Source organism: Talpa occidentalis, unplaced genomic scaffold, assembly GCF_014898055.3.
Source record: "Talpa occidentalis isolate TD23 unplaced genomic scaffold, MPIMG_talOcc4v2.1 talOcc4.13, whole genome shotgun sequence".
In the NCBI taxonomy this organism is placed as follows: domain Eukaryota; kingdom Metazoa; phylum Chordata; class Mammalia; order Eulipotyphla; family Talpidae; genus Talpa; species Talpa occidentalis.
Window position 1 is genome coordinate 67,542,188 of NW_023601322.1, and position 21,729 is coordinate 67,563,916.

General features: G+C 47.4%; 3 protein-coding genes across 3 annotated transcripts; 1 reads left to right on the forward strand and 2 right to left on the reverse strand.

Annotated features, from left to right (window-relative positions):
* Positions 1 to 997: 997 nt before the first annotated feature.
* On the reverse strand, positions 998 to 13,440 carry IK (IK cytokine). Its single transcript, XM_037509141.2, has 20 exons — positions 13,298 to 13,440; positions 12,715 to 12,781; positions 11,883 to 11,975; positions 11,351 to 11,410; positions 10,440 to 10,607; positions 10,164 to 10,278; positions 9,624 to 9,694; positions 9,467 to 9,513; positions 7,869 to 8,032; positions 5,928 to 6,036; positions 5,581 to 5,620; positions 5,204 to 5,429; positions 4,938 to 4,956; positions 4,448 to 4,526; positions 3,618 to 3,698; positions 3,296 to 3,353; positions 1,850 to 1,938; positions 1,605 to 1,713; positions 1,397 to 1,431; positions 998 to 1,200 (listed from the first exon to the last, which is right to left on the reverse strand). Exons 1-20 carry the CDS (start codon positions 13,311 to 13,313, stop codon positions 1,173 to 1,175), a joined length of 1,674 nt encoding a protein of 557 aa, XP_037365038.1. The 5' UTR covers positions 13,314 to 13,440; the 3' UTR covers positions 998 to 1,172.
* Positions 13,441 to 13,590: 150 nt separating this feature from the next.
* On the forward strand, positions 13,591 to 15,615 carry NDUFA2 (NADH:ubiquinone oxidoreductase subunit A2). The gene is made up of 3 exons (XM_037509143.2): positions 13,591 to 13,727; positions 13,841 to 13,947; positions 15,298 to 15,615. The coding sequence occupies exons 1-3, from the start codon at positions 13,636 to 13,638 to the stop codon at positions 15,387 to 15,389; spliced, it is 291 nt and encodes a 96-aa protein (XP_037365040.1). The 5' UTR covers positions 13,591 to 13,635; the 3' UTR covers positions 15,390 to 15,615.
* Positions 15,560 to 21,140, reverse strand: TMCO6 (transmembrane and coiled-coil domains 6). The gene is made up of 12 exons (XM_037509142.2): positions 20,985 to 21,140; positions 20,737 to 20,849; positions 18,574 to 18,689; positions 18,296 to 18,479; positions 17,956 to 18,060; positions 17,712 to 17,797; positions 17,397 to 17,513; positions 17,142 to 17,253; positions 16,874 to 17,060; positions 16,674 to 16,768; positions 16,198 to 16,365; positions 15,560 to 15,958 (listed from the first exon to the last, which is right to left on the reverse strand). The coding sequence occupies exons 1-12, from the start codon at positions 21,067 to 21,069 to the stop codon at positions 15,830 to 15,832; spliced, it is 1,497 nt and encodes a 498-aa protein (XP_037365039.1). The 5' UTR covers positions 21,070 to 21,140; the 3' UTR covers positions 15,560 to 15,829.
* Positions 21,141 to 21,729: the final 589 nt, after the last annotated feature.

Below are 21,729 nucleotides of genomic sequence, written 5' to 3' on the forward strand. Positions count from 1 at the left end.
TCCACAAGACTTGGTGGTACTTGCAGAAACTGACTTTAAACAAAGACCCCAGGAGGTCTTGATGGTGGCAACCTTCTGGGTATCTTCAGCTGAGCCAGGTTCTGGGATTTCTCCTAAATGTGACCATGGCCCACAACCATGAAACCAGAATGTTGCTTACTGGTTGATGCGAGTAAGGCCCAATTTCAACCAATTAGGTGCCACACACAAAGCTGGCTTCCTCAAAAAGCCCAAGGAAAGCTAGAAAGCCTTATCCATTGCCTTGCCTTTGCCACTTTGACCTTGCTCGGGAAAGCTCACAGGTCTTACTCAGTGCAGGCAATGGCAGCGAGGAATGCTACCAGAGAAAAGTGATGACCTTTATTGCTTAAGTACCATCTAAAGTGCTATTATTAACAAGAGGAGAAAAAGGGTGAGAAAGAATTTTTCAAATGCCAAGGAGCCCACTCTTGGGCCTTGATAAATTCCTCAGGGTGTTGAACGGCACCAAACCCTCTGGCCTGAGACAGGGATTTCCCCAAGGCACTTCCTCAAAGTTATCTGTTTAGCCAAGGAAATTTGTGCTTGCAAGCTGTCATTTGTGTTTGGAATTACTAAAGCTCCCAGGATGGCATAAATTCATAAAAGGTTTGTTTCCACAAGTAATTTTCATTAGGTACCTCCTGAAGAGCCTAGTCCTACACAACTGTGGAGTCAACTGATAGCCCACTGTGCTGACCCTAAACCCCAGGGAATCTCTGCCTTAAGACCACACCCTCAGATGGGCCTGAAATGAGTCTAACATTTGAGATCAATCATCCTTAACATTCCTCAGTCCACCTCTTGCCCATCAGTGAAGGGCAATCTCCCTATCTCCACTGGCCACTCTGGTTATTAAACATCCTTACTACCTAGGAATCTAGAACCACAGCAGGAAAGGACTGAGCTGATTTTCTGTATATGATTCTACAGTCAGTGGAATTAGTAGCCCTCTTGGTGCTCCAGCAGCCCTGATGGGGGATGCTCAACACAAAGACAGCAGCAGTTTACCAATTTTAATGGAACCAAATGATTATACAATAAAAGTTTACATATATTCACAAAAAACACCATACAACTTTTCTGGGAATTGTAGGAAGAAAGCAGTAGAAAGCATATCCTGTGGAGAATGTTCTTGGAGTTGACACTGGAGATTAGTATTTTGGTCTTTTGACCTCAACTCTATAATGAAGAGAGAAATAAGTTAGAAGATCAATATACAGGCAGCTCTCCTGCCCACCTATGTCTATGTAGGGGCCTTTTTCTTTCCCCTTTTCCTAATAAACCTGTCCTTTTGAAAAGTTAAGAAAAACAAAGAAAAAGACTGATATACTAAGCAATTCTCAATAGTTCCACAGAGGAATAATAAAAGGCTCACCCATCAGCTTCCATCTTCTTCCTCTTCTCAATGATCTGCAAAAAGAACCATTATAGTTGATAGTGATGCCACCTCTGTAAGCTCACCTGAGGCCCAAGGCTGCCTTCTCTCCTTTTTCCACAGCTCTCCAACCGCCAGCTGTTCCCTCTATGAGCCAGCACTTTCTCCTAGCTGAAGCCCTCCCAACCTGAGAGGCAGTCCCACTTACTGCACTAATCTTCTTCCACTGACGATCAAGTTCTGCCTTGTCATTGGTTTCCTTGAAGCGCCTCGTTTTACGCCCTTCAGACATCTTGATACCGTACTGGAAAGCAGCTCTGAGAAACAAGGGTAGTTGGGAGAAGCAGGCATCAGAGGGCGACAGCACTAGTAATCTGTTCCCAGAAACTCGATTTGGGAATGTCTAGCCTATAGCCTTTCTTCACCCCCTGGACATATTTAGTACCAACTCACTTGGGCAAGGCCTCCTTGTTGTTCATATATTCACTGTATTCCTCCTGAGTATCAAAGTCCCAGCGGCCTAAGGGGCCCTTCTTGTTACCCTGTTGCAGGAGAAAATGGGGGAGGAAAATGTAATTTTGGCCCATGATTCACCCTTGATTAAAGTCAAACTTTCCCACAATTCCCAAAGGTTTCACCATTCATAAGTCCTACCTTAACAAATAATAGTAAGTGCTTGTGTACTCATTACCTGTCAGGCATTATTCTGAATACAAAACACACATCCTATCTAACTCTTAAAAACTATTATTAAGAAGGAACTATATTTCTCTTCATTTTCCTGAGAAAAGTGAAACATAAGGAGTAAAATAAAACAAGGTGACCAAAATTATCAATGGCAGAACCAAAGTTAAACAATGTTCCAAGATGGGCCTCCCTGGTGGAGTGTGGTTGAGCGCTGGGTTGCAAAGCTGCCCACAGCCTCTGCAGGGCTGGTTCAATCCCCGGCCACTGGCGAGGGTCCCACATGGCGCGCAGACCTCTCCAGCTGCCCGCTGCTCCCCTCAGCAGTGTGCTTCATCAGTCTGCCTGCTCTGCTCCACGCTATGGCTCTGGTGAATTCTCTTACCCTCCCGTGCTTCTGACTGTACCCAGTGCTTGTATAAATAATAAATCTTCAAAACAAAACAAAAAAACAATGTTCCAAGATGGAATTAAACCATGCTCTTGGGCCTCCCCGGTGGCTCAGCGGATTGAGCGCAGAACTATGAAGCTGTCCGCAGCCTCTGCAGCGCAGGTTCGATTCCTGGCCAGCCAGGGAGATTCCCACATGGTGTAGCAGACCTCTCCTGTCTCGCCTGCTGCTCCCCTCAGTAGTGTATTTCGGTCCATCTGCCTGTTCTGCTCCCCGCTCTGTCTCTGGTGAATCCTCTCACCCTCCTGTGCTTCTGGCCTGTACCCCAGTGCTTGTATAAAGAAAGAAATCTTTAAAAAACAAAAAAAACAAAAACAACCAACCATGCTCTTAATCATCGCAATGCACTGAGAACAAAGAAAAAAGGAGAGAAAATTTCCTCATCATTAGTAGTGGTAGTGTTTGCTAGAGTTTGCTGTTGTTCTTATTTAGCGGAAAATTTCAATCTTGGCTAGAATAAAAATCAGTTATTTTCTAAATGTTGCAATTCCTTCTGTCCTTTCACTAAAGGCTTGCTTCCTGCTAAGATAGAGATCAAAGCCTAGCACTATGTAGAATATGAAAAGAAATATGTTTCTGGTCCTATCTCATTTGATTTTGTGCAGAGCCTTTGAAAACAGTTAAGCTGCCCATGAGCCCATAATGCTGCTGTTCTCATTGCTGCAGCTCAGAGAAGGGGAGACCAGTGAGACACAGTTCCTTGGTCTGCACGCAAGAGTAACATCCCGAGAGCCTCCCCCGCTCCAATCCTTCCAGCTCCACACCTGATCCATTTTGCTGTAATCCACCTCCTCGTCACTATCCACAGCCATGTCATCCATCCTAAAGAGAAGCAACATTTAAACAGATGGAGCAGACCTAGACCCCTATGCTTCATCTGGAAACCAACCCCACTAAGAGGCTATATTCCTAGGAATGACTACCCCACTTAATCTCCAGGAGTCTAACAGAAGAGTTCCTCCAGGTAAGAAGTGCCCCAACGTCCCATCAAATCAAATTTCCACCTCATACCTTGAAACTTTTTTTCTAGTCACTGCCCCCCACCACCCCGTGCCTTTTTTTTTTTTTTAGCAGTATCTCACGCACGTGGCTGGGTAGCACTCAGCATAACTGTTGGACATTCCAAAGAAATCTCCCAGTTGTTTCTTGTCCTCTGGCTTCTTCAGCATATGTTTTGTTAAAGAAAATAATTCTACTTATATAAAGAAGCTTCAAGCAAGAAGCATCAAGGGAAAGAAGTTCTCACATGAAAACTCTCCTTAAGGAGAGGGCTGTGAGCTGGAATGGATTTTCTGACAAAGGAAAAGGCACGGTAACTTCATCCAGGTCAAATTTAGCACAAAAGGGAAGCAGTGGGGTGGGCAAGGGGGTGCTGTGGAAAAGCAAGGAAGCAGGTGGAGTTAAAGGATAGATATTCTAGAACCCAAGAACATCTTTAGGGCCTCCCTGGTGGCACAAGGGGTTAAGTCAGCACTATAAAGCTCCTGGCAGCCACTGCAGCATAAGTCTGATCCCCGGCCAGGGAGCAACCCACATGGTGTGGCAGACCTCTCCTGTCTTGCCCGCTGGTCCCCTCAGCAGTGTATTTGAGTAGATTTGCCTGTTCTGCTCCCCACGCTGCCTCTGGTGAATCCTCTCACTGCCCCCCCACCCCATCCACAACATACACCTCTGGCTTACACCCCAGCTCCTGCATGCATAAAGACATGAAGAAGGAAGGAGGGAAGAAGGGAAGGAGGGAAGGAGGGAGGGAGGGAAGAAGGGAGGGAGGGAGGGAGAGAAGGAGGGAGGGAAGGAGGGAGAGAAGGAGGGAGGGAAGGAGGGAGAGAAGGAGGGAGGGAAGGAGGGAGAGAAGGAGGGAGGGAAGGAGGGAGAGAAGGAGGGAGGGAGGGAAGGAAGAACTTTTTAAAGGATATGATTCTGTCCCTTCCCAGCCAGCAGACCCAGCAAACTTTTCATTGATTGATTTGATCAACTCCTTGGCAGACGCAGGTCCTAGGGAGAAAACTCTGTTCAGGCTTTGAAACAACTAACTCACATCCTCTTCTCCACAACATACTTCCGATCTATGGCTTTCGTAACATTTTTTAAAGCAATAGACTCTTTTGGCTGTTTAATCACTCTGTCTTGATGGGGAAGGGTGTCCAGACTATTTGCTGGACCTGCCTCATATCCTCAGAAACCTATAGTTGGAGGAATTATAGCCAGGAGAGCAAATAGGCTATGTCACTGCCCAGAAAGATGAAGGAAATTCTAGATTTATCTTCGTATTCCCTAAAGTCAGATATAGACTTTGAGAACCCAGAACCAGGAAGTCCCCCAATTCCACCCTTGCCAGCACTGAGCTCAGTCCAAGAGAAAGTAGGAACTTCAGGACCTAGACAAAATGCTGTAAATACAACCCACCTTTGTCGACGTCCATGGGCTGCGGAGAGAAGAGGAACTGAGATGAGTATCACCTTAAGGGATTCCCATACATCCCTTCCCCAAGACAGAATCAATGTTCTACCCACCACCCACCACCACCACACGCCATTTTCAAGATAATTCCTACCCTGGACTAGGTGACCCTGTTGGAGTCACACAGTATCAGAGGGGTTCTGTGCTGTGCCTGGCTGGGCTGGCATGGAGAGCGGAAGCTCCACTACTTGTACCAGGGACCCACATCTCACCTCATCATCTACTTTTGGCTTCTCAAAGTAGCTGTGCCTCTTTTTCTCCTCCTCTCTCTCTCGGTCTCGTTCCCGCTCCCGATCCCGTTCTCGTTCTCGCTCCCGTTCTCTGTCACGGTCTCTGTCTCTCTCACGATCTCGCTCCCGTTCCCGATACCTCTCCCGCTCCTTGTCCCGAGGTGTCTTGGTTGTAGAGGGTACATAATCCCCAATGTCTTCAAATATACTACGAAAACAGATCATGAGTGGCCAGAGTATACAGACTTCCGTACTCTTTGGTCAGATTCTCACACCAAGCCCTCCCTAAGATGTCAAAGACTAGAATGCAAACAGTCCCCACCTCCCTCAGATCAGATGACAAGGGCTAAGATACATACTTCATGTCAGCCTCAGGGGGTTTCTTCTCTTCCAGCTTCCCTAAAATGTAGAGAGGAATGGAGAAAATACTACTGAGTTAAGTCCACTCAGCCTCGCCAAGATCTCCAACTCTCAAGGCACTATTAAAATATTTTTTATTTAAAAGGTGGGAAAGCAAAAGCCACCCATACTCTCCCTCATGCCTCAGAGCTGACCACTGGATGAGGCAAGCAGACAGAACTCAGATGTAACCATTTCCTTGCCAATGCTCCATTGCGCCCCAAGAACTGATCAATGTTCTGAAGACAGAAGAATCCACCCCCAAGTACTCCTTTAGGGGTAAATATTCTCTCCCTAAATAGGTTACCTTTATCCTTCTTCTTGAGCTTCTTGTTGCGGGTACCCTGCCTCAGGTAGGAAAGGATCTGAGTGAGCTTGCTGATGACAATGTCATTTGTGGTCAGTGTGGTCTGGGCCTGAAAATCCCAAGAAGCAAGAATGTTAATACACTGAGTAGGAATCGCCCCACTTATTCATTCACTTACTTAACAGACTGAAGGACAAGTTAGAAATAACTAGGGGAAGCAGGAAAAGAAGGTATCGTAGAAGCTCATTCCTGATGATGAAACAATATGCTGCACAAAGGCCTGGTCAAAAGTAAATCCACTGTACTCCCAGGTGGCGCAGGGTTAGTCTCAGTGGTATCAAGCTATCACCAGTCACTACAGCATGAGTTCAATCCCTGGCCAAGAAGGTGACCCACAAGGCACAGCAGACCTCTCCTGTCTAGCCGCTGCTCCCCTTAGCAGTGTATTTCAGTAGATCTGCCTGTTCTTCTCCCCACTCTGTCTCTGGTGAATCCTCTCGCTGCCAATGCGCCTCAGGCCTGCACCCCAGCTCTTGTATGCATAAAAAAATATTTTTTTTTTTTTTTTAAAAAGAGTAAATCTACATTCAAAAAGTCAGACAACTAGAGCACAAACAAAGCATAATGGAGGAGCCTCCCCGGTGGTGCATCGGTTGAGTGCTGGGTTGCGAAGCTGCCCGCGGCCTCTGCGGCACCAGTTCGATCCCCGACTGCTCCCTGCCACTGGAGGAGGGTCCCACATGGCGCGCAGACCTCTCCTGCCGCCCGCTGCTCCCCTCAGCAGTGTACTTCGGTCCTTCTGCCTGCTCTGCTCCCCGCTCTGGCTCTGGTGAATTCTCTCACCCTCCTGTGCTTCTGACTATACCCAGTGCTTGTATAAATAAATAAACATAACTCTTTAAAAAAAAAAAAAAAGCATAATGGAAAGAAGTTGGGATGGCCAAATGTGGCAAGGGTTCATAGGCCACAAAAAAGATGTTGCTGGGCCTCCCTGGTGGTGCAAGGGGTTAAGACGCAACCTATAAAGCTATCCGCAGCCTCTGCAGCACCAGTTCAATTCCCAGCCAGGGAGCTATCCACACGGCACAGCAGACCTCTCCTGACTCGTCCACTGCTCCCCTCAGCAGTGTATTTCAGTCAATCTGCCTGTTCTGTTCCCCGCTCAGTCTCTGGTGAATCCTTTCACCCCTCAACCACTGAAAGTTTCTCAACTGTCATGAGAGAAAAGTTCATACTTTAAAATGACAACCCTGATCATGTCTAAAAACCAAAATCAAAGAGGGTTTGGGGAGACTGGTAGGCTGGTGGCTAAAGAGTACAAAATTTCTTTTTGGTGTGATAAAAATGTCTTGGTGGCGCAGGCGGTTGAGCACCGCGCTGTGAAGCTGTCCACAGCCTCCACAGCACTGGTTTGATCCCGGCCCGCCAGCAAGGGTCCCACATGGCGTGGCAGACCTCTCCTATCTCGCCCGCTGCTCCCCTCAGCAGTGTATTTCATCAGTCTGCCTGTTCTGTTCCCCACTCTGTCTCTGATGAATCCTCTCACCCTCCCACACATCTGGCCTGTACCCCAGTTCTTGTATAAACAAATAAATCTTAAAAAATAAAATAAAATTGATTATGGCGGTAGCAAGTGAATGTGCTAAATGCCACTGAATTGTACACTGTAAAAAAGCAAATTATATGGAGAATTATACCTCAATACATAAAGAAATAATATACTAAAGGGGAACAAGAGTTGGAATAGGGAAACCAATTAGGCCTCTTTTAATAGTTCCAACAGGAGTCTGGAATATTGATAGATTCAACGGATACTTAGGAGATAAAAAATAGACAGGACTTAGTGATGGATTAAATGTGCAGATAAAGTCCAAGACAGAGTCAGGCCGATTCCTGGGTTTAAGGCTCACGTGACAGGCTCTGAGGACTCGGTTCACTCACCTCCATGGTGGGGCAATCAGCCTTGCTGCGGATGAGAGTGGTGGGGATATCCGTGTCAGCGTACTCATCATCCAGGTCTACCACATAGGCCATGCGGCCCGGCAGGAACAGCTCATTCCGCTCATATGCTTTGCTCTTGAAAAGCATGCGGTAAACATTGCGGCCTAGAAGAAGAGGAAGCACAGCAATGAGAACCTCGCACAATGACAGCTCCTATTTACTAAATGCTTACTCTATGCCAGCCACTATGCCAACTGCTAGGCATGATTTGCTTCCTTCATTTAATCTTCCAACAGTCCTGGAAAGTAGGTACTATAATCTCCTCTTAATACTAAGATTGAGAGTTAAGTGATTAACCAAAAGTCACACAACTACCACATGACAGAACAAATAACAGGACTCAGGCCACCTAATTCCAAAGCCTGTGCTCCGATCAACTCTTCTACATCGCCGCCCCCCAGCACTGTGTGTCTAGCGTGGTATTAAATATATGAGAAAGAAACAGATTAAGTTTTTTTTTTTTTTAAGATTTTTTTTTTTTTATTTATACAACAGCTGGGGTACAGGTCAGAGGTGCGGAAGGGTGAGAGATTCACCAGAGACAGAGGGGGAGCAGTACAGGCAGACGGACTGAAAGCACTGCTGAGGGGAGCAGGTGGCGAGGCAGGAGAGGTCTGCCACACCATGTGGGAATCTCCCTGGCTGGCCGGGAATTGAACCTGCGCTTCAGAGGCTGCAGACAGCTTCACAGTGCTGTGCTCAACCTGCTGCGCCACTGGGGAGGCCCAAGAAACAGATTAAGTTTTAAAGTAATATCAATGATGGGAAAAAACAACTCTATTACATGTTCAGTAAGATAGACACATTACAAACATTATTTCTCTCTTTTTTTTAAGATTTATTTATTTATTTATACAGGAGCTGGGGAACAGGCCAAAGGCGTGAGAGGGTGAGAGGATTCACCAGAGACAGAGTAGGGAGCAAAACAGGCAGATGGACCGAAAGCACTGCTGAAGGGAGCAGTGGGTAAGACAGAAGAGGTCTGCCGCACCATATGGTATTTCCCTGGCTGGCCGGGAATCAAACCCGCATCGCAGAGGCTGCGGACAGCTTCATAGCACTGCGCTCAACGCACTGTGCCACTGGGGAGGCCCACAAACATTATTTCTCTTTGACCCAATAACCCAAGAGGTAAACTTCAACTACATTTTTGCAGATAGACAAACAGGCGCTAAGAGGCAAATTCGGTTGCCTAACGTAACAGACCCAATATGGTTTCACCAGCAGGATTCAAACCGAGGTCTCTCTGACTGAAAATTATGGATTTTGAATCACTAACCATGTTACTAACCATGTCACCTTAATGCATAAACCCCTATCTGAAAATGCTTCCAACTTAACTGAGGAGATATTAATAATGTATACAAAATAACTAAATCCATATTTTGAGTTGTATTGGTGTTTTATAGGAAGCAGCTGGCTTGAGAACAAAAGAGAGGAAAGGCGGTTGAGGGGGAAAAAAAAGCAAATCACACCCAAAGCATTAAATTCTCTATACTTTACCTGGAATGCAGTCAATATGTAGTAGCTGTACTCACCCAAACGGGTCTTAAATTCAATTTTATTCTCAGGATCCTCATCTTTCCTGTAAAGACAAAATTTTTTTTTGCTCAATATTTCCTACTTTAGGCATCACCTCCTAAACTCTCCGTGGAGAGTTCCCTAATTCTCCAGCTGTCCCTGACCTTTACTTACTTGGTTTCTTTCTGGGGCTTTTCCATCAATTCTTCCTCCTCTTTCTCCTTGCTGGCAATCTCAGCTCGTACCTAATAAGAAAGCTAGTGTTTAGGTATTTATTCATCTTTTTTTCATTGTTCATATATTTACTGTGCCACAGTGTTCCACACTGTGCCATTTAGTAAGAATACAATGCTAAACAGACAACACATTCCTTTCCCTAATGCAGCTTACAGTAGGAGAAACAAATTAAACGAACACCTAAGTGCAATAACTGCTGTAAGTAAAACAGAAGAGCTTTGCAAGGGGGCAGGAAGTGGAAGGTGAGGAGTGGGGGGACTTAGCCATACCTGGTAATCAGGGAAGGTAATCAGGGAGGGTCTTCCCAAGAAAATTGCTATTCATCCTTTCATGAATAGCAATCAGTCCTATAGAAGGGCCACTGTTGGCCCTTTCAGATGGCCTAAACTAAAAGCGGTCTCACACCTCACTGCTCAAAGCTCCTACATGAGCATTCAGCATTCTAGTACCATTCTTTAGTTACCAACACAGACTCACCTTTTGAAGCAGAGCAAAATCCAAGCCTTTCACCAAATGGGTATGTTCCATGTCACCACCCAAGAATTTGGACTCCTGGATCAATTGTCTTCTCTTTTCTGCAGCTGATTTGTCCCTGTATAGTGAAAGAAGTCACATTAGAACAATGCTTTGTGGGTGGCAAGTGCCTCTTGAAATGAACTCCAGAGCAAGGAGAAGTCTGAAAAAGCATTTGTATTGTGACAACATAACTCTTGGATGCTGCAAGGGCCATGTCCTGGCTCCACTGGTACTCACGCCTCAGCAGTGGGGCCTACAGCCCTGTAATTAGCTGTGGTGCTGATCAGTTCAGTTTCCTCGTAATCTTTGTTCACACCATCTCTCCGTTCCTTGGCACGGTCCCGGTACTTCTCTGCTAGTTCTCTCTCTCTCTCAATTTCTTGTTGTCGAAGCTTGGCATAATAACTGTGACCAGACAAAAGCAAACGCGTAAGGCTCACCAGTTGCTATCCCAAGGTCATAGCTGTTCCTGCTTGTTTCTCTATCCCTTCATCCTTCTCTCTATGGTGAAAGCTCATATATGCCCTAGCTGATCTATAGGTTACTTCTTGATATTTGTTATCAAAGCTTCAGCATCTTCCAACTCACAGACACACTGTTCCAGTGCCATTTTGGAAGATTCTATGTGTCACTTCAGAACACTTTAATGCCACCCAACTCTACATTACTGAGTCTCTGGGCATGGGACTTCTCCATATAGCAACCAAGAAGTCATCTGAATTTTTAGCATCTTCTGAAAACATATCATTCCATCTGGTCTACCACGCCCAGAAAAGAAGAAAAGCAAAGTTCCAGGTCTTGAAAGTTTAGTGTCACATGAAGGATGATGGTGATGATAACTGAAATGATGATAATTGAAATGTTACTATGTGCCTGGCCATGCTAAGCATTTACATGTACTATCACAGTGACTATCACGACAACCTGATAAAATGCCCACGGTTATACAGCCAACAAGTGGTGAAAATCATTAAAACACCACAGGTTGACTCCAAAGCCCTATTATATCACTCTACCTAGCATACTCCTCCACTAAGAAAGCAGGGATTCTCAAGACAATAAAGAAAAACGTCAATCTCTATCCTTATAATTTGTCCTATCCTCCCAGCACTATCCCCTTTAAAACCCAACACTCCTCCATCCTTTACCTTTTCTTTTTTCTCCTTCGTGCAGCTGGGTCTTCATCTTCATTATATTCTCTTGGCATCCTAGGAGAGAAAGAAATTCACTGATAGCAAAATATTGCCACAATCCAAAGTGGCTTTGAAAACTGAAGAAATACCTAAAATACTGCCACAAGCAACAGTTTCAATTGGGCAGGCAGAAATTGTAGGTGAGTAATTCTCAAGCTTTAAAAAGCATCACAACCACCTGAGGAACTATTAAAATTATATATCCTCAATTATCTAGCCCAGACAGAGTCTGTGGAGCTGAAATGGATTCAGAAATCTGCCCATTTAAGCAACAGTAGTAACTCTAGTACAAGTTTTCCATGGAACATATTTTAAGAAAAAGGGAGATTCTAGGACATCACATTCTTCGTCAGTGCTCTAATCTCCAGAGGAAAAACCAGAACTACCGGCGTCAAAAAAAGAACTAACCACACAGTTTCTAAGACACCTAGTTGAGCAGATTTTCTGTGAGGAGATGGTTAACAGGTAGGAGCTCCCCAGAACTTACTCATGATGGCGTGACTTAGAGGGTGGTGCAGAAGTAGGCGCAGCCCTTGGGGTCATGAGAAGTTTCCTGAAGTCTTCATTGGTGAGTTTTGATCTAAAAAGAAAATATTTTTTTAAAAAGTAACCAATATTAATTAGGAAATGAACATGTCTGAAGGAAATGAGTATGTAAAAAACATGATTACTAAAAATCAGGGAAATACAAATTAAAACAAATATTCTACCTTTAATGCAACAGAGATTAATAATTAAAGTTTGAGAAATCAAATGTGAAGAAGAATTTGGGAAGTGAGTACTTTCATTCTACTGATGAGAATATAAATCAGAATAGCCAACTTATAAGACAATTTGGCAGTATTTATCAAAATTTAAGTGGTATAACCTAAGACCCAGCAACTCTATTCACATACATTTAGCCTGGTGAGTTACTGGCATATATGTATAAGGCCTGTAAAGCAGGTTCAATTACAGCTTTGAAAATAATGAAAACCAGGCATAGCTGGTGGCCTAGGGTTTAAGTCTCAGCACTATCACTTCTGAGGCCTAAGTTCAATCCCCAGCCAGGAGCTAACCCACATATGGCTCAGCAGACCTCTCCTGTCTCCCCTGCTCCTCCCCTCAGCAGTGTATTTCAGTCAATCTGCCTATTCTGATCCCTTCTCTTTCTGGTGAATCCGCTCTCTCACACACACCCTCCCACCTCTGGCCTACACCCTAGTTCTATGCAAAACAAAACAAAAAATACACACACACACACACAATTCTTTCACCACCACCACACTTATTCTACTCATTGCCAGCTCATTCCCAAGGTCCCACATCCAAACACTCACTGGTGGAAGGAGTGAGGATCGTCCACATCGTGGCCATCTGGAGCCAAAGGATTGGAGAACGGCTCACCTAATAAAAAGATAGTAACTTAATCTCTTTGTGTCATGACGGTCGTGTTTGCAAAAGCTGGGAGACGGAGAAGTGAACAATACAGATGTATTTTCCTGTCAAAATGCTCCCAGTTCTAGTGAGGAAGAAAGGCGTAACAGCGACTGTGACAAGGCAATGTAGTAAGCGCTTCAGTGGGAAAATACTAGGAGTTTTGGGAGCCTCCTAACATGGGGGCCCTAAACTTGTGCACTGGGATGAACAAACGATATCCTGAAGATGACATCTTCCTGAAGAAGACATACCGGGCAGTCCACGATTAAAGGTGAGGACAGAGGGAGAGTGGGTTCAAATATGAACACCTCCCGTCGTCACTTGGGGCAGGGACCAGGCTTTAAGACTGACTGTGGGGCGACCCGGCCTTACTCGGGGGCCCACGGCTTCGCCAGGCTCCAAGAGTCACAAGTCACAACGGGTTCAAGTTCTGAAGCCAAAATAGATCCTCGGGCAAGAAAGGGCAGATGACCCGAGCCTTACTATCTCGCTCCGGCATTTTGTCCGCGGTCTTTCGACGCCAGGAAGGGCTGAATCCCCAACGACAACACAGCAGCAACGGGAATCTTCCCACAATGCAGCTCAGGAAACAACCCACAGTGCCTTGCGCTCTGCAACCCTTCCGCAGCCCCACCCCCGCTGCGGAGACACTGGAGGAAGCCCAGACCGGCGCCGGCCATTGCTTTATGGCCATTGGCTAAACTTTGCTCCGCCCCCTGACGCCAGCCAACCTATCGCGGAGACTAGAGGGTGCGCCACTGTTTCGACTGGAGAGCTTGGCCGGAAGGCCGGGGGAGGGCGGGGCTTAGAGCCTAGCCAAGATGGCGGCGGCCGCGGGAAGTCGGGGAGTCCGTGCCCTGCGTGAGATCCGCCTTCACTTGTGTCAGCGCTCGCCCAGCAGCCAAGGCGTCAGGTGAGGCGCGGCGCGATGAAGCGGGCGGGATTGCGCCCCTGGGGTCATCCACTCGACCTCCATGGTGGAGGCCTCGTCCACACCGCAAAGCCGCGCTCTCTCTGACCCCACAGGGACTTCATCGAGAAACGCTATGTGGAGCTGAAGAAGGCAAACCCCGACCTGCCCATTCTAATCCGCGAGTGCTCAGATGTGCAGCCCAAACTCTGGGCCCGCTACGGTGAGCGCGGGACGCTAGGGGTCTGGGACCTTGCTGGGAGACAAGAGTTCGAGAAACAGTGGCCCAAGGTCACGCAAATTCCTGTAGCGAGACTGGAACTCGGAGTCTGGCCGTTCTGTTGAGCTTGTTCCCCGTGAGAGTATTTACCTCACAGGCTTCTGGGGTGTTTTGTGTCCCTGGCAACAGCTGCGTGGAGGCAGGCGCGGCCCTACGTATGGACCAGGAGTTGCTATTTGTAATTCAGAAGCCTTCAGATAAGGAAAGAGATGGTGGTCAATTTCTTTCAGTGTTGGGCCTTCCAAATTAAGACGTGCTGATTCAGGTAGAGTGTGAACATTTTAATAATAAAAACCTAAACTGGTAACTCTGTGTTAAGTAATTAGTGGTAGGCTTTGTTCTGAGTGCTTTCCTGCCTAAATCTCATTTAATCTTCATCAGTTATATAAGGGGGTGGATTCTTTTTTCTCATTGTGGAGATTAGAAGGCTAAATAAAGAACGTGTGGAATACGGAACATTATGTGGCTAATCAATAACAGAATTAAGCCATTACATTTGTTTCCATATTCCTAGAATGCTCTTCTGCTATATTTCCATGGCCGACTCCTTGTCAGTCAGGCCTCATCTTCTAGCTCGACTTCTAAAAAAGGCATTCCCTGACCAGTTATATAACATTGCCTGTAGTCCTTTTTTAATATTACCTTATTTCAATTTGCCACAATCTGAAAATAATCATCTGATACATAATTGACTTGTAGTAAATATACTTAGTGAATGATAGTAATGTAATGATGACCTTTAACTACACCTTGCTCTTGGAATGTGTGAGGGCAGGGAGGGAATCACACCTAAGGCAAATTGTTTCTAACGGAGGGTATCTGAAGTGTGTCATGCACTAATTGTTTGGAGTATTTAAAAAAAAAGATTCTTTGAAAATTGAGTAGACTAGCGGGGGAGATAGACTCAGATCATTTCGGTGTGAGAGCCATAGAGCCATAGAATGGGCACCCAGCATCGTAGGCCCATTCAGTGCATTGCTTTCCGTAATTAATAAATGTCTATCATGCCCCTAAAAACTTCCCTCAAACACCTTCCTTCCCACTGTGGTCACCAGAATCTGCTAAAATTCTAGTTGGACTTGTGCTTCCTAAATGTAATTTTTTACATTTCCTAAATGTAATTTTTTTTGAGACCCACTGATTAAATTCTGGGCATATAAAATCTAACTGTTCACATCACTTTACTACCCTTTAAATCCTAACAAGACTGAAAGTTAGAGGTAAAGACCTGTTATACTTTCGTAGCCCCCACAAGACTGAGTAGATACTTAAGTCACCTTTCTCTCTCCTCAGCTTTTGGCCAAGAGAATCATGTCTCTTTGAACAACTTCAATGCTGATCAGGTAACGAGAGCCGTGGAGAACGCGATTAGTGGCAAAGCCTGAAGCTTGCACTGAGCAACAGCCCCACAGCCTGGGCTCTGCTGGATTGAGTACAGTGTGTGGACAAATGTGTTCTCCTGTTCTATAAAGCTTGTGTGTAAGAGCCTGTCTCAGGATGTTCTTTTTCTCATTCCATCCGCTACCCCTTACTGTGTAACCACTGAGGCAAAGCAGCATACTATAAAAATAAAACTTTATTCTCTCCCATCAAAAGTCATCAGCTGCTGAAGTAAAAGAAAAATAAAAATAGGAAAATAAAAAGGGAGATTCAAGAAAAAGTAGGCCACAGTTTCCTCTGGCCTTCCTGGTGGACAGTGCTGGATGAAAGAGGTCCTAGATAGGTTCAGGTGTGGGAGCAAAGAATATGAGACCTCGTTATGGCTGTAAACCATAGGACTCCATAGCAAGGAAGGACAGGGTGTGGATGAGTAGTGCAGGTAGTGTCAGGAGGAGCCAGGCCCCCCCTGAAGTGCCCTCTCCCGGAGAGCACGCACACGGTCCTGTAGCTCTGCCTCCTCCTCACGCTTTTCCAAGGCCTGCAGCCCTGACTGTAGGTAGAAGTCCTGGGCAGCCTGAGCAGGAAAGAAAAGGATCAACACCTGGGCCCCTGTGCTCTAACACTTAATTTCCACAGCGGTTAGCCCACCTCTTCTTAGAAGAGGAGGCACTCCCAACAAAAGGATGGAGGTTTTAAGCCGAAGCCCACATAGGCTAGCCAGGCCCAGAGACGTGACTATAGTTAGGACTTGAGGAAAGAAGCCATGGTGAGATCAGGGGCTTCGGGGGGTTGGTGGCGGGGGCAGACACTCACCTCTGGCCTATAGAGGAACAGCAGTTGCAGCAGCTCCAGACTCTGGCCTACTACTTCGGTGTCAGAGAAGGTTAGCATGCCCAGCAAGGCAGGGAGCAGGGGCCCTGGCCACAGATGCCGGCAGTAAGCAGGACCCTTCTCTGCAACATTGCACAGAACTGTGAGTACCTGCAGACAGTCCCCACAGGGATGAAAACCAAAGATTGTAATGATAGCTAAAACACATGTCCAGGCCCTGTGTCGAGCACCTTTATGTGCTTGTTCCCCTCAACCACAACTGCCCTCAGGGTTACAATTCCCAATTATAAATGTGGAAATTAAAGCTTAAACTGATTAGATGATTTGCCCCAAGTAATTAACCACAGTTTAGGGACCCTTTCACTCCACCTGCCAGTTCTCAGCTAGGGGCTCATCTAAGGGGTCAAGCCTGACCCACTGTTCACACATTTGGTCACTCAGGTGATCCCAATACCTACCAGTACGCTCACCACATTAGATACTGGCAACAACTGCAAGAGGGGCTCGATCAGATCCAGGGAGAGCAGGGAGGTACAGAAACTAGGACTATTTGCTGAAAGGGAAAATGTCAGGGTGAAGTCCCTCAAATGTCCTGAAAGTGCCCCTCTCCCAGCCCTACCCACCACAACCCAACCCTGTGTCCAGTGTCTAGGCATACCAGTGAGGTTGTTAAGGAGCCACAGGCCTTCAGGAAGCAGGCTGGGCTGTGTCTGGAAGAAGAACTGCAGAAGGATAAATAAGGCTGCCACAACTCGCTCGTCTCCAAACTGCATCTGCCCACCCACAGCCTCCACTGCTGCCTCTGTTAGCAAGTTGCTTAGACACCGGAGTACAGGACATGCCAACTGCAAAGACAAGTTGGAAGTCAGATGTAAGGAGGAAGGTGTAAAAGGATATCCAGATCTTGACCTGTCCTTTTCACCTACCAGCTCCAGTCCTGCATCCTCTGTTCTCTGGACAGCCCCAGCTAAGTCCAGCAGCAGCAGCCCCAGAGTGGACAGAGCCCCTTGGGTGATGAGGAGGGCGTTGTTGACCTGACTGGGCAACAGAAAGCAAGCAGTCGCTACTTAGTCAATCCTAATTCACCACAGCAATCCTATAAGCCTAAGTTCAAATCCCTGTCGTGGAAGAGAGCCCCAGGAGGGGAGGTCTGCGGCACTTTCCCAACTGGCCTGAGTTACCTGCAGATGATGTAGTGAAGGCACCAAGCAAACTCCATAGCGACCCCGGGATTCAGCTTTGGGCCAGGCTGCAAGAGCTGCAGCATGTGCTGGGGGAGAGTGGAGGCCAGAACTGAGCTGCAGGCAGAAGCAGAGCTGTGAGTAGGAACCACGAAGGCAAGACACTGTCATTCCCAAACCCTAGCAGCAGGTGGCAGCCAGACACATGGAGTTACAATGCAACAGCTCTGAAACCAGACTTGCCGAGGCATTCAAGAGCTAACCCCCCAAATAGGCCACCCCTGCCTGCACATGTGGAGGCACAACTTCACTTACGGGATGATCATCTCTGGAGCTTCCTTAGCCTGCAGAAGCTGGGACAAGGCATATCCAAGGGCTTCCAGCACAGGCAGGTGAGGGGACTAGAAATAGACGGTGTAGGGCTCTGACGCCAGAAGCTGGGTCATAAGATATTCTGAGGCTCAACCCTCAGGCACAAGGCAGGGGCTAGAGTTACCTACCCAAAGCAGGGGTGGCAGGTATGAGAAGGGTTGTCCAGGGATAACAGGTGGCTACTCACCTGGATGCAGGCAGCCAAGGCTGGAATGATGCCCTGTGGCAGGAGTTGCTTCCTTACAGTCTCACTCTCCACAATCAGGTTACCCAGTGTATACAAACAGAGCTCCTGAGGATGGACGAACAAAAACACTGGGCATGGCCCTTCCATGCCAGGGTAGGGAGGACGGAACAGCCCCATGCCGGAGGTTGGGCACAGGGAGTGGGACATGATGGGCGTATGTATGGCTGTGGTCATCAGGGAAACTGGCTGCCACCCTCCCCCAACCTGCTAGCTCAAACTGGACCCAAAAAACAATTTTTAAATCCAAGCCAAGAACAAGGTAAGAAGGGAAAGGACTTACTATAAAGTCTGAGCTGTGACCGGAGAGGTAGGTGAGAAGGTAGGAAGTGGCCGGCAGGCAGGCCTCGGCCACCGCAGGCTGCTCTGAGTGAGAGAGCTCATGAAGGCACCGAGCCGCCTCGAGCTGCAACAGGGCCTGGTTGCTAGTCAGGAGCCCGACCAGGGTCCGCATGCTTCCCTCCAGTCTAAAGAAGTGAGCACCGCGTCCTGTTCAGTCTGTGGCCTGTCGCAGGTGCCTGCTCAGAACCACAGCCACCCACACACACCACCCACACTGACCTGATGAAGGTCTTCTGTGTCTCAGGGTGCTGCAAACCACGACGAAGGCTGACCAGAGCCCCCTCTCTCTCCTTTCCCTCAGTGCCTCGCTGGGCTAGCTGCAGAAATTGCTGGATCTGGGGTCCAGGGCAGGGAAGAGATGGCAACACAGTTGCCAGAGAGCAAGTCTGAGTCCCACTCTGCTGGCTTTACCTGTGAGTCCTCTAATATGGCACCATTCTTAGAACTGGTCATTCACACTCAAATAGCTATTAAGTGCCAACCTTGCAGTAGAGGGAGTCAGAGCTGGGTTGTAATACTAGTCCTGCCATTTACACTACAAGGGACCTGAACCTCAGCTGCTCACCTGTAAAATGGGACTAACTACCCTGCCTTCTTACAGGGTTATTTCAAGAATGATATTTAAACCTTTCAGTCTGGGACAACCTACCCCTTCAGTCCTCCCCATGCAACTTTAAGTCCAACAAACCCTACATAATATGCCTTGTTTTTTTTTTTTTCAATGCTTCTAAACTTTTGCACAACCTATTTCTTCTGTTTAGGATGCCCATTCAAGGTCCTCCACTCCCTTCAGATTTCTGCTGCTGTCACACTGCCTGGGAAGTTAGCCCTTTCTGTCTCCCTTTGGCAGACTTAGAGGTGTTCTCTTGTGTCTTGTGGTTCCTTCATGACAAGAGGTAGCACATCTGTCTCTTTCACTGGGATTGTGAGCACTTCAAAGAAAGGGACTCTATCTTTGTGTACCTCAGCACCCAGTGGGTGTCTTGACATTAAATAGGCACATAATGATTGAGGGGCCTCCCTGGTGGCGCAAGGAGTTAAGCTGCAGCACTATGAAACTATCTGCAGCTACTGCAGAATGAGTTCAATCCCTGGCCAGGGAGGTGACCCACATGGCGCAGTAGACCTCTCCTGACTTGCCCGCTGCTCCCCTCAGCAGTGTATTTCAGTCAATCCGCAAGTTCTGCTCCCTACTCTGTCTCTGGTGAATCCTCCCACCCCCACCGCACCCCGGCACCTCTGGCCTACACCCCAGCTCTTGTATGCATAAATAAATAAATCTTTTAAAAAAATAAATAGGCACATAGTGACTGAATAGAACAACTTGCTTGTCAGTGCTTTGCAAACTATATATTAAACATAAATGATAGAAACGGGATGCTCAATGCTTGCTGAATTAATAAATGAGCTAAAGCCAATTATTTCAGTCACTTATTCAATAAATATTGACTATAAGCCAGACACTACAGGCATCAAGGTTCCCAATGATGACAAATATTGATAGGGTCCAGGTTCTTGTGGATTTTAAGTATAGTCGGGGAATAATAATAAACACCTAGACAGTATGATTACTCTTCTAGTCACGGGAAAATGTTAAAAGGAACCCACTTAAGGGAAAGAGCCTGGTATATTACTCCAGGAACTCAAGAGGGGTCAGTATGGCTGAGATGAGTGAGTGGGAAAGTAGGGAGAGGTTAGAACATAGTGGACTTTACAGGTCACAAGAAGGAATTTGGTCCCAATGTGCTTTTAAAAAGTACTCATGGGCCTCCCCGGTGGCGCAGAGGTTGAGCGCTGGGTTGCGAAGCTGCCCGCGGTCTCTGCAGTGCCGGTTCGATCCCCAGCTGCTCCCCGGCTACTGGGCAAGGGTCCCACATGGCGCGCAGACCTCTCCTGCTGCCCGCTGCTCCCCTCAGCAGTGTACTTCGGTCCTTCTGCCTGCTCTGCTCCCCGCTCTGGCTCTGGTGAATTCTCTCACCCTCCCGCGCTTCTGACTGTACCCAGTGCTTGTATAAATAAATAAAAATAAATCTTTAAAAAAAAAAAAAAAAAAAGTACTCATGACTAACATGGGGAATGGACTTGAAAGCGACAAGCAAATGACCTGTCAAGAGGATGCTGTAAGTACCTGAAAAGGGTGGTGGCAGCTGCTATGATGAGGCAAATAAGGACTCCAGAGATCTTTAGGAGGCTAAAAAGGGGGCGGGGGGAGGGCAGGGAGGACTTGATTGTATTGGTGTGGGGTTGAGGTATGGTCATGAGGATGCTCCCCGTTTTCTGGTTCCGCCCACTGGATGGGCGAATCTGGTGATGGGACAGCGTTCAGGCTTGGGGGCGGGAAGGAACTTGGCGTCAAGCTCAAGAAGCGCTCTGCCCCCTCACCTCTGCTTCCCCGACGACCACTGTCACACATTCCCCTTCAGCTTCCTCCAAGATGTCATCTCTCAGCAACCTCTTGCTGACCAGCTGCTGCTCCCTCCGCGCCTTCCGCAGTGCTGGTGGCAAAGGAGACGGCTGAGCGTGGGAGAGGCACCTAGGACCCAGAACCCCGGTCTCCAGCCCAGAGGCCTCCCCACTCTCTGTCCGACCGCCATACCCCCATTCTCTAGAACTCCGTCGCCCGCCCGCACCTGCCTCCCGCTCTCGCCGGCGGCGCCGTAGTTCCTCCACTCCGCAGCCTGTGGGCCTGAGGAGGCCCTGCCGTCTGCTCCACATGGGGGAGCTGGAGGAAATTTGTAGAGAGCCGGCGGTGGAGAACGCAGCCTCCGGACCAGGAAAGACAAGACCAATCGCGCAGGCGCGGATCAGGACGCGAGCGTAGGCGCGCGGAGGTGGGGTGGGGTGGGCGGGGCTAGGAGAGGGGCGGGGCAGAGGGGCGGGGCTTGTGGTAGGTTGTTGGAGCGAGGCCTCCTGGCCAGTTCAGGTTTCTGTCCTTCCCAGTTCTAGGAAATACACACGGATCCGGCCATCCCAGGCTAGTAATGTCTTCTACACAACAAACAAGACGTTGCCACCCGCCTCCCCACACTCTGCACGAACATTCAAAATTACCCGAGGTCTGGAAAGATACAGGTCTCCCTTTCACCAAAAAAATGCCTCCCATGCTGAGCACAGACTAAAAGCTGGATATCCATTCACTCATTGAATATTTGCTATAATGGCAATTATTCTCATTTTACACGTGAGGAAAATGAAAGAGATATAATTATTTACTTTGCATAAAAGTGAGTCGCATTATTTTGGATAAAGTAATTCTTCCACCAAATGATGATTAGGCCATTACTAGATATTGGGGAAACACTGATTAAGCAAATACCATGTTCATTACCTGCAAAACCTGCATTATGGTCCACTAAACCCTACGTATCCAGTCCC

Coding starts and splice junctions, on each gene's coding strand:
- IK (XM_037509141.2), bottom strand. Junction 6,037..7,868: donor CTGATTGCCCCACCATGGAG/GTGAGTGAACCG, acceptor TGGGATTTTCAG/GCCCAGACCACACTGACCAC. Junction 3,354..3,617: donor GCTGAGTGCTACCCAGCCAC/GTGCGTGAGATA, acceptor GCTTCTCTTTAG/GATGGATGACATGGCTGTGG.
- NDUFA2 (XM_037509143.2), top strand. CDS start 13,636: ATGGCGGCGGCCGCGGGAAGTCGGGGAGTCCGTGCCCTGCGTGAGATC. Junction 13,728..13,840: donor CCCAGCAGCCAAGGCGTCAG/GTGAGGCGCGGC, acceptor CTGACCCCACAG/GGACTTCATCGAGAAACGCT. Junction 13,948..15,297: donor CAAACTCTGGGCCCGCTACG/GTGAGCGCGGGA, acceptor CTCTCTCCTCAG/CTTTTGGCCAAGAGAATCAT.
- TMCO6 (XM_037509142.2), bottom strand. CDS start 21,069: ATGTGGAGCAGACGGCAGGGCCTCCTCAGGCCCACAGGCTGCGGAGTG. Junction 17,254..17,396: donor CTTCACTACATCATCTGCAG/GTAACTCAGGCC, acceptor TCTGTTGCCCAG/TCAGGTCAACAACGCCCTCC. Junction 15,959..16,197: donor TGTTCCTCTATAGGCCAGAG/GTGAGTGTCTGC, acceptor TTTCCTGCTCAG/GCTGCCCAGGACTTCTACCT.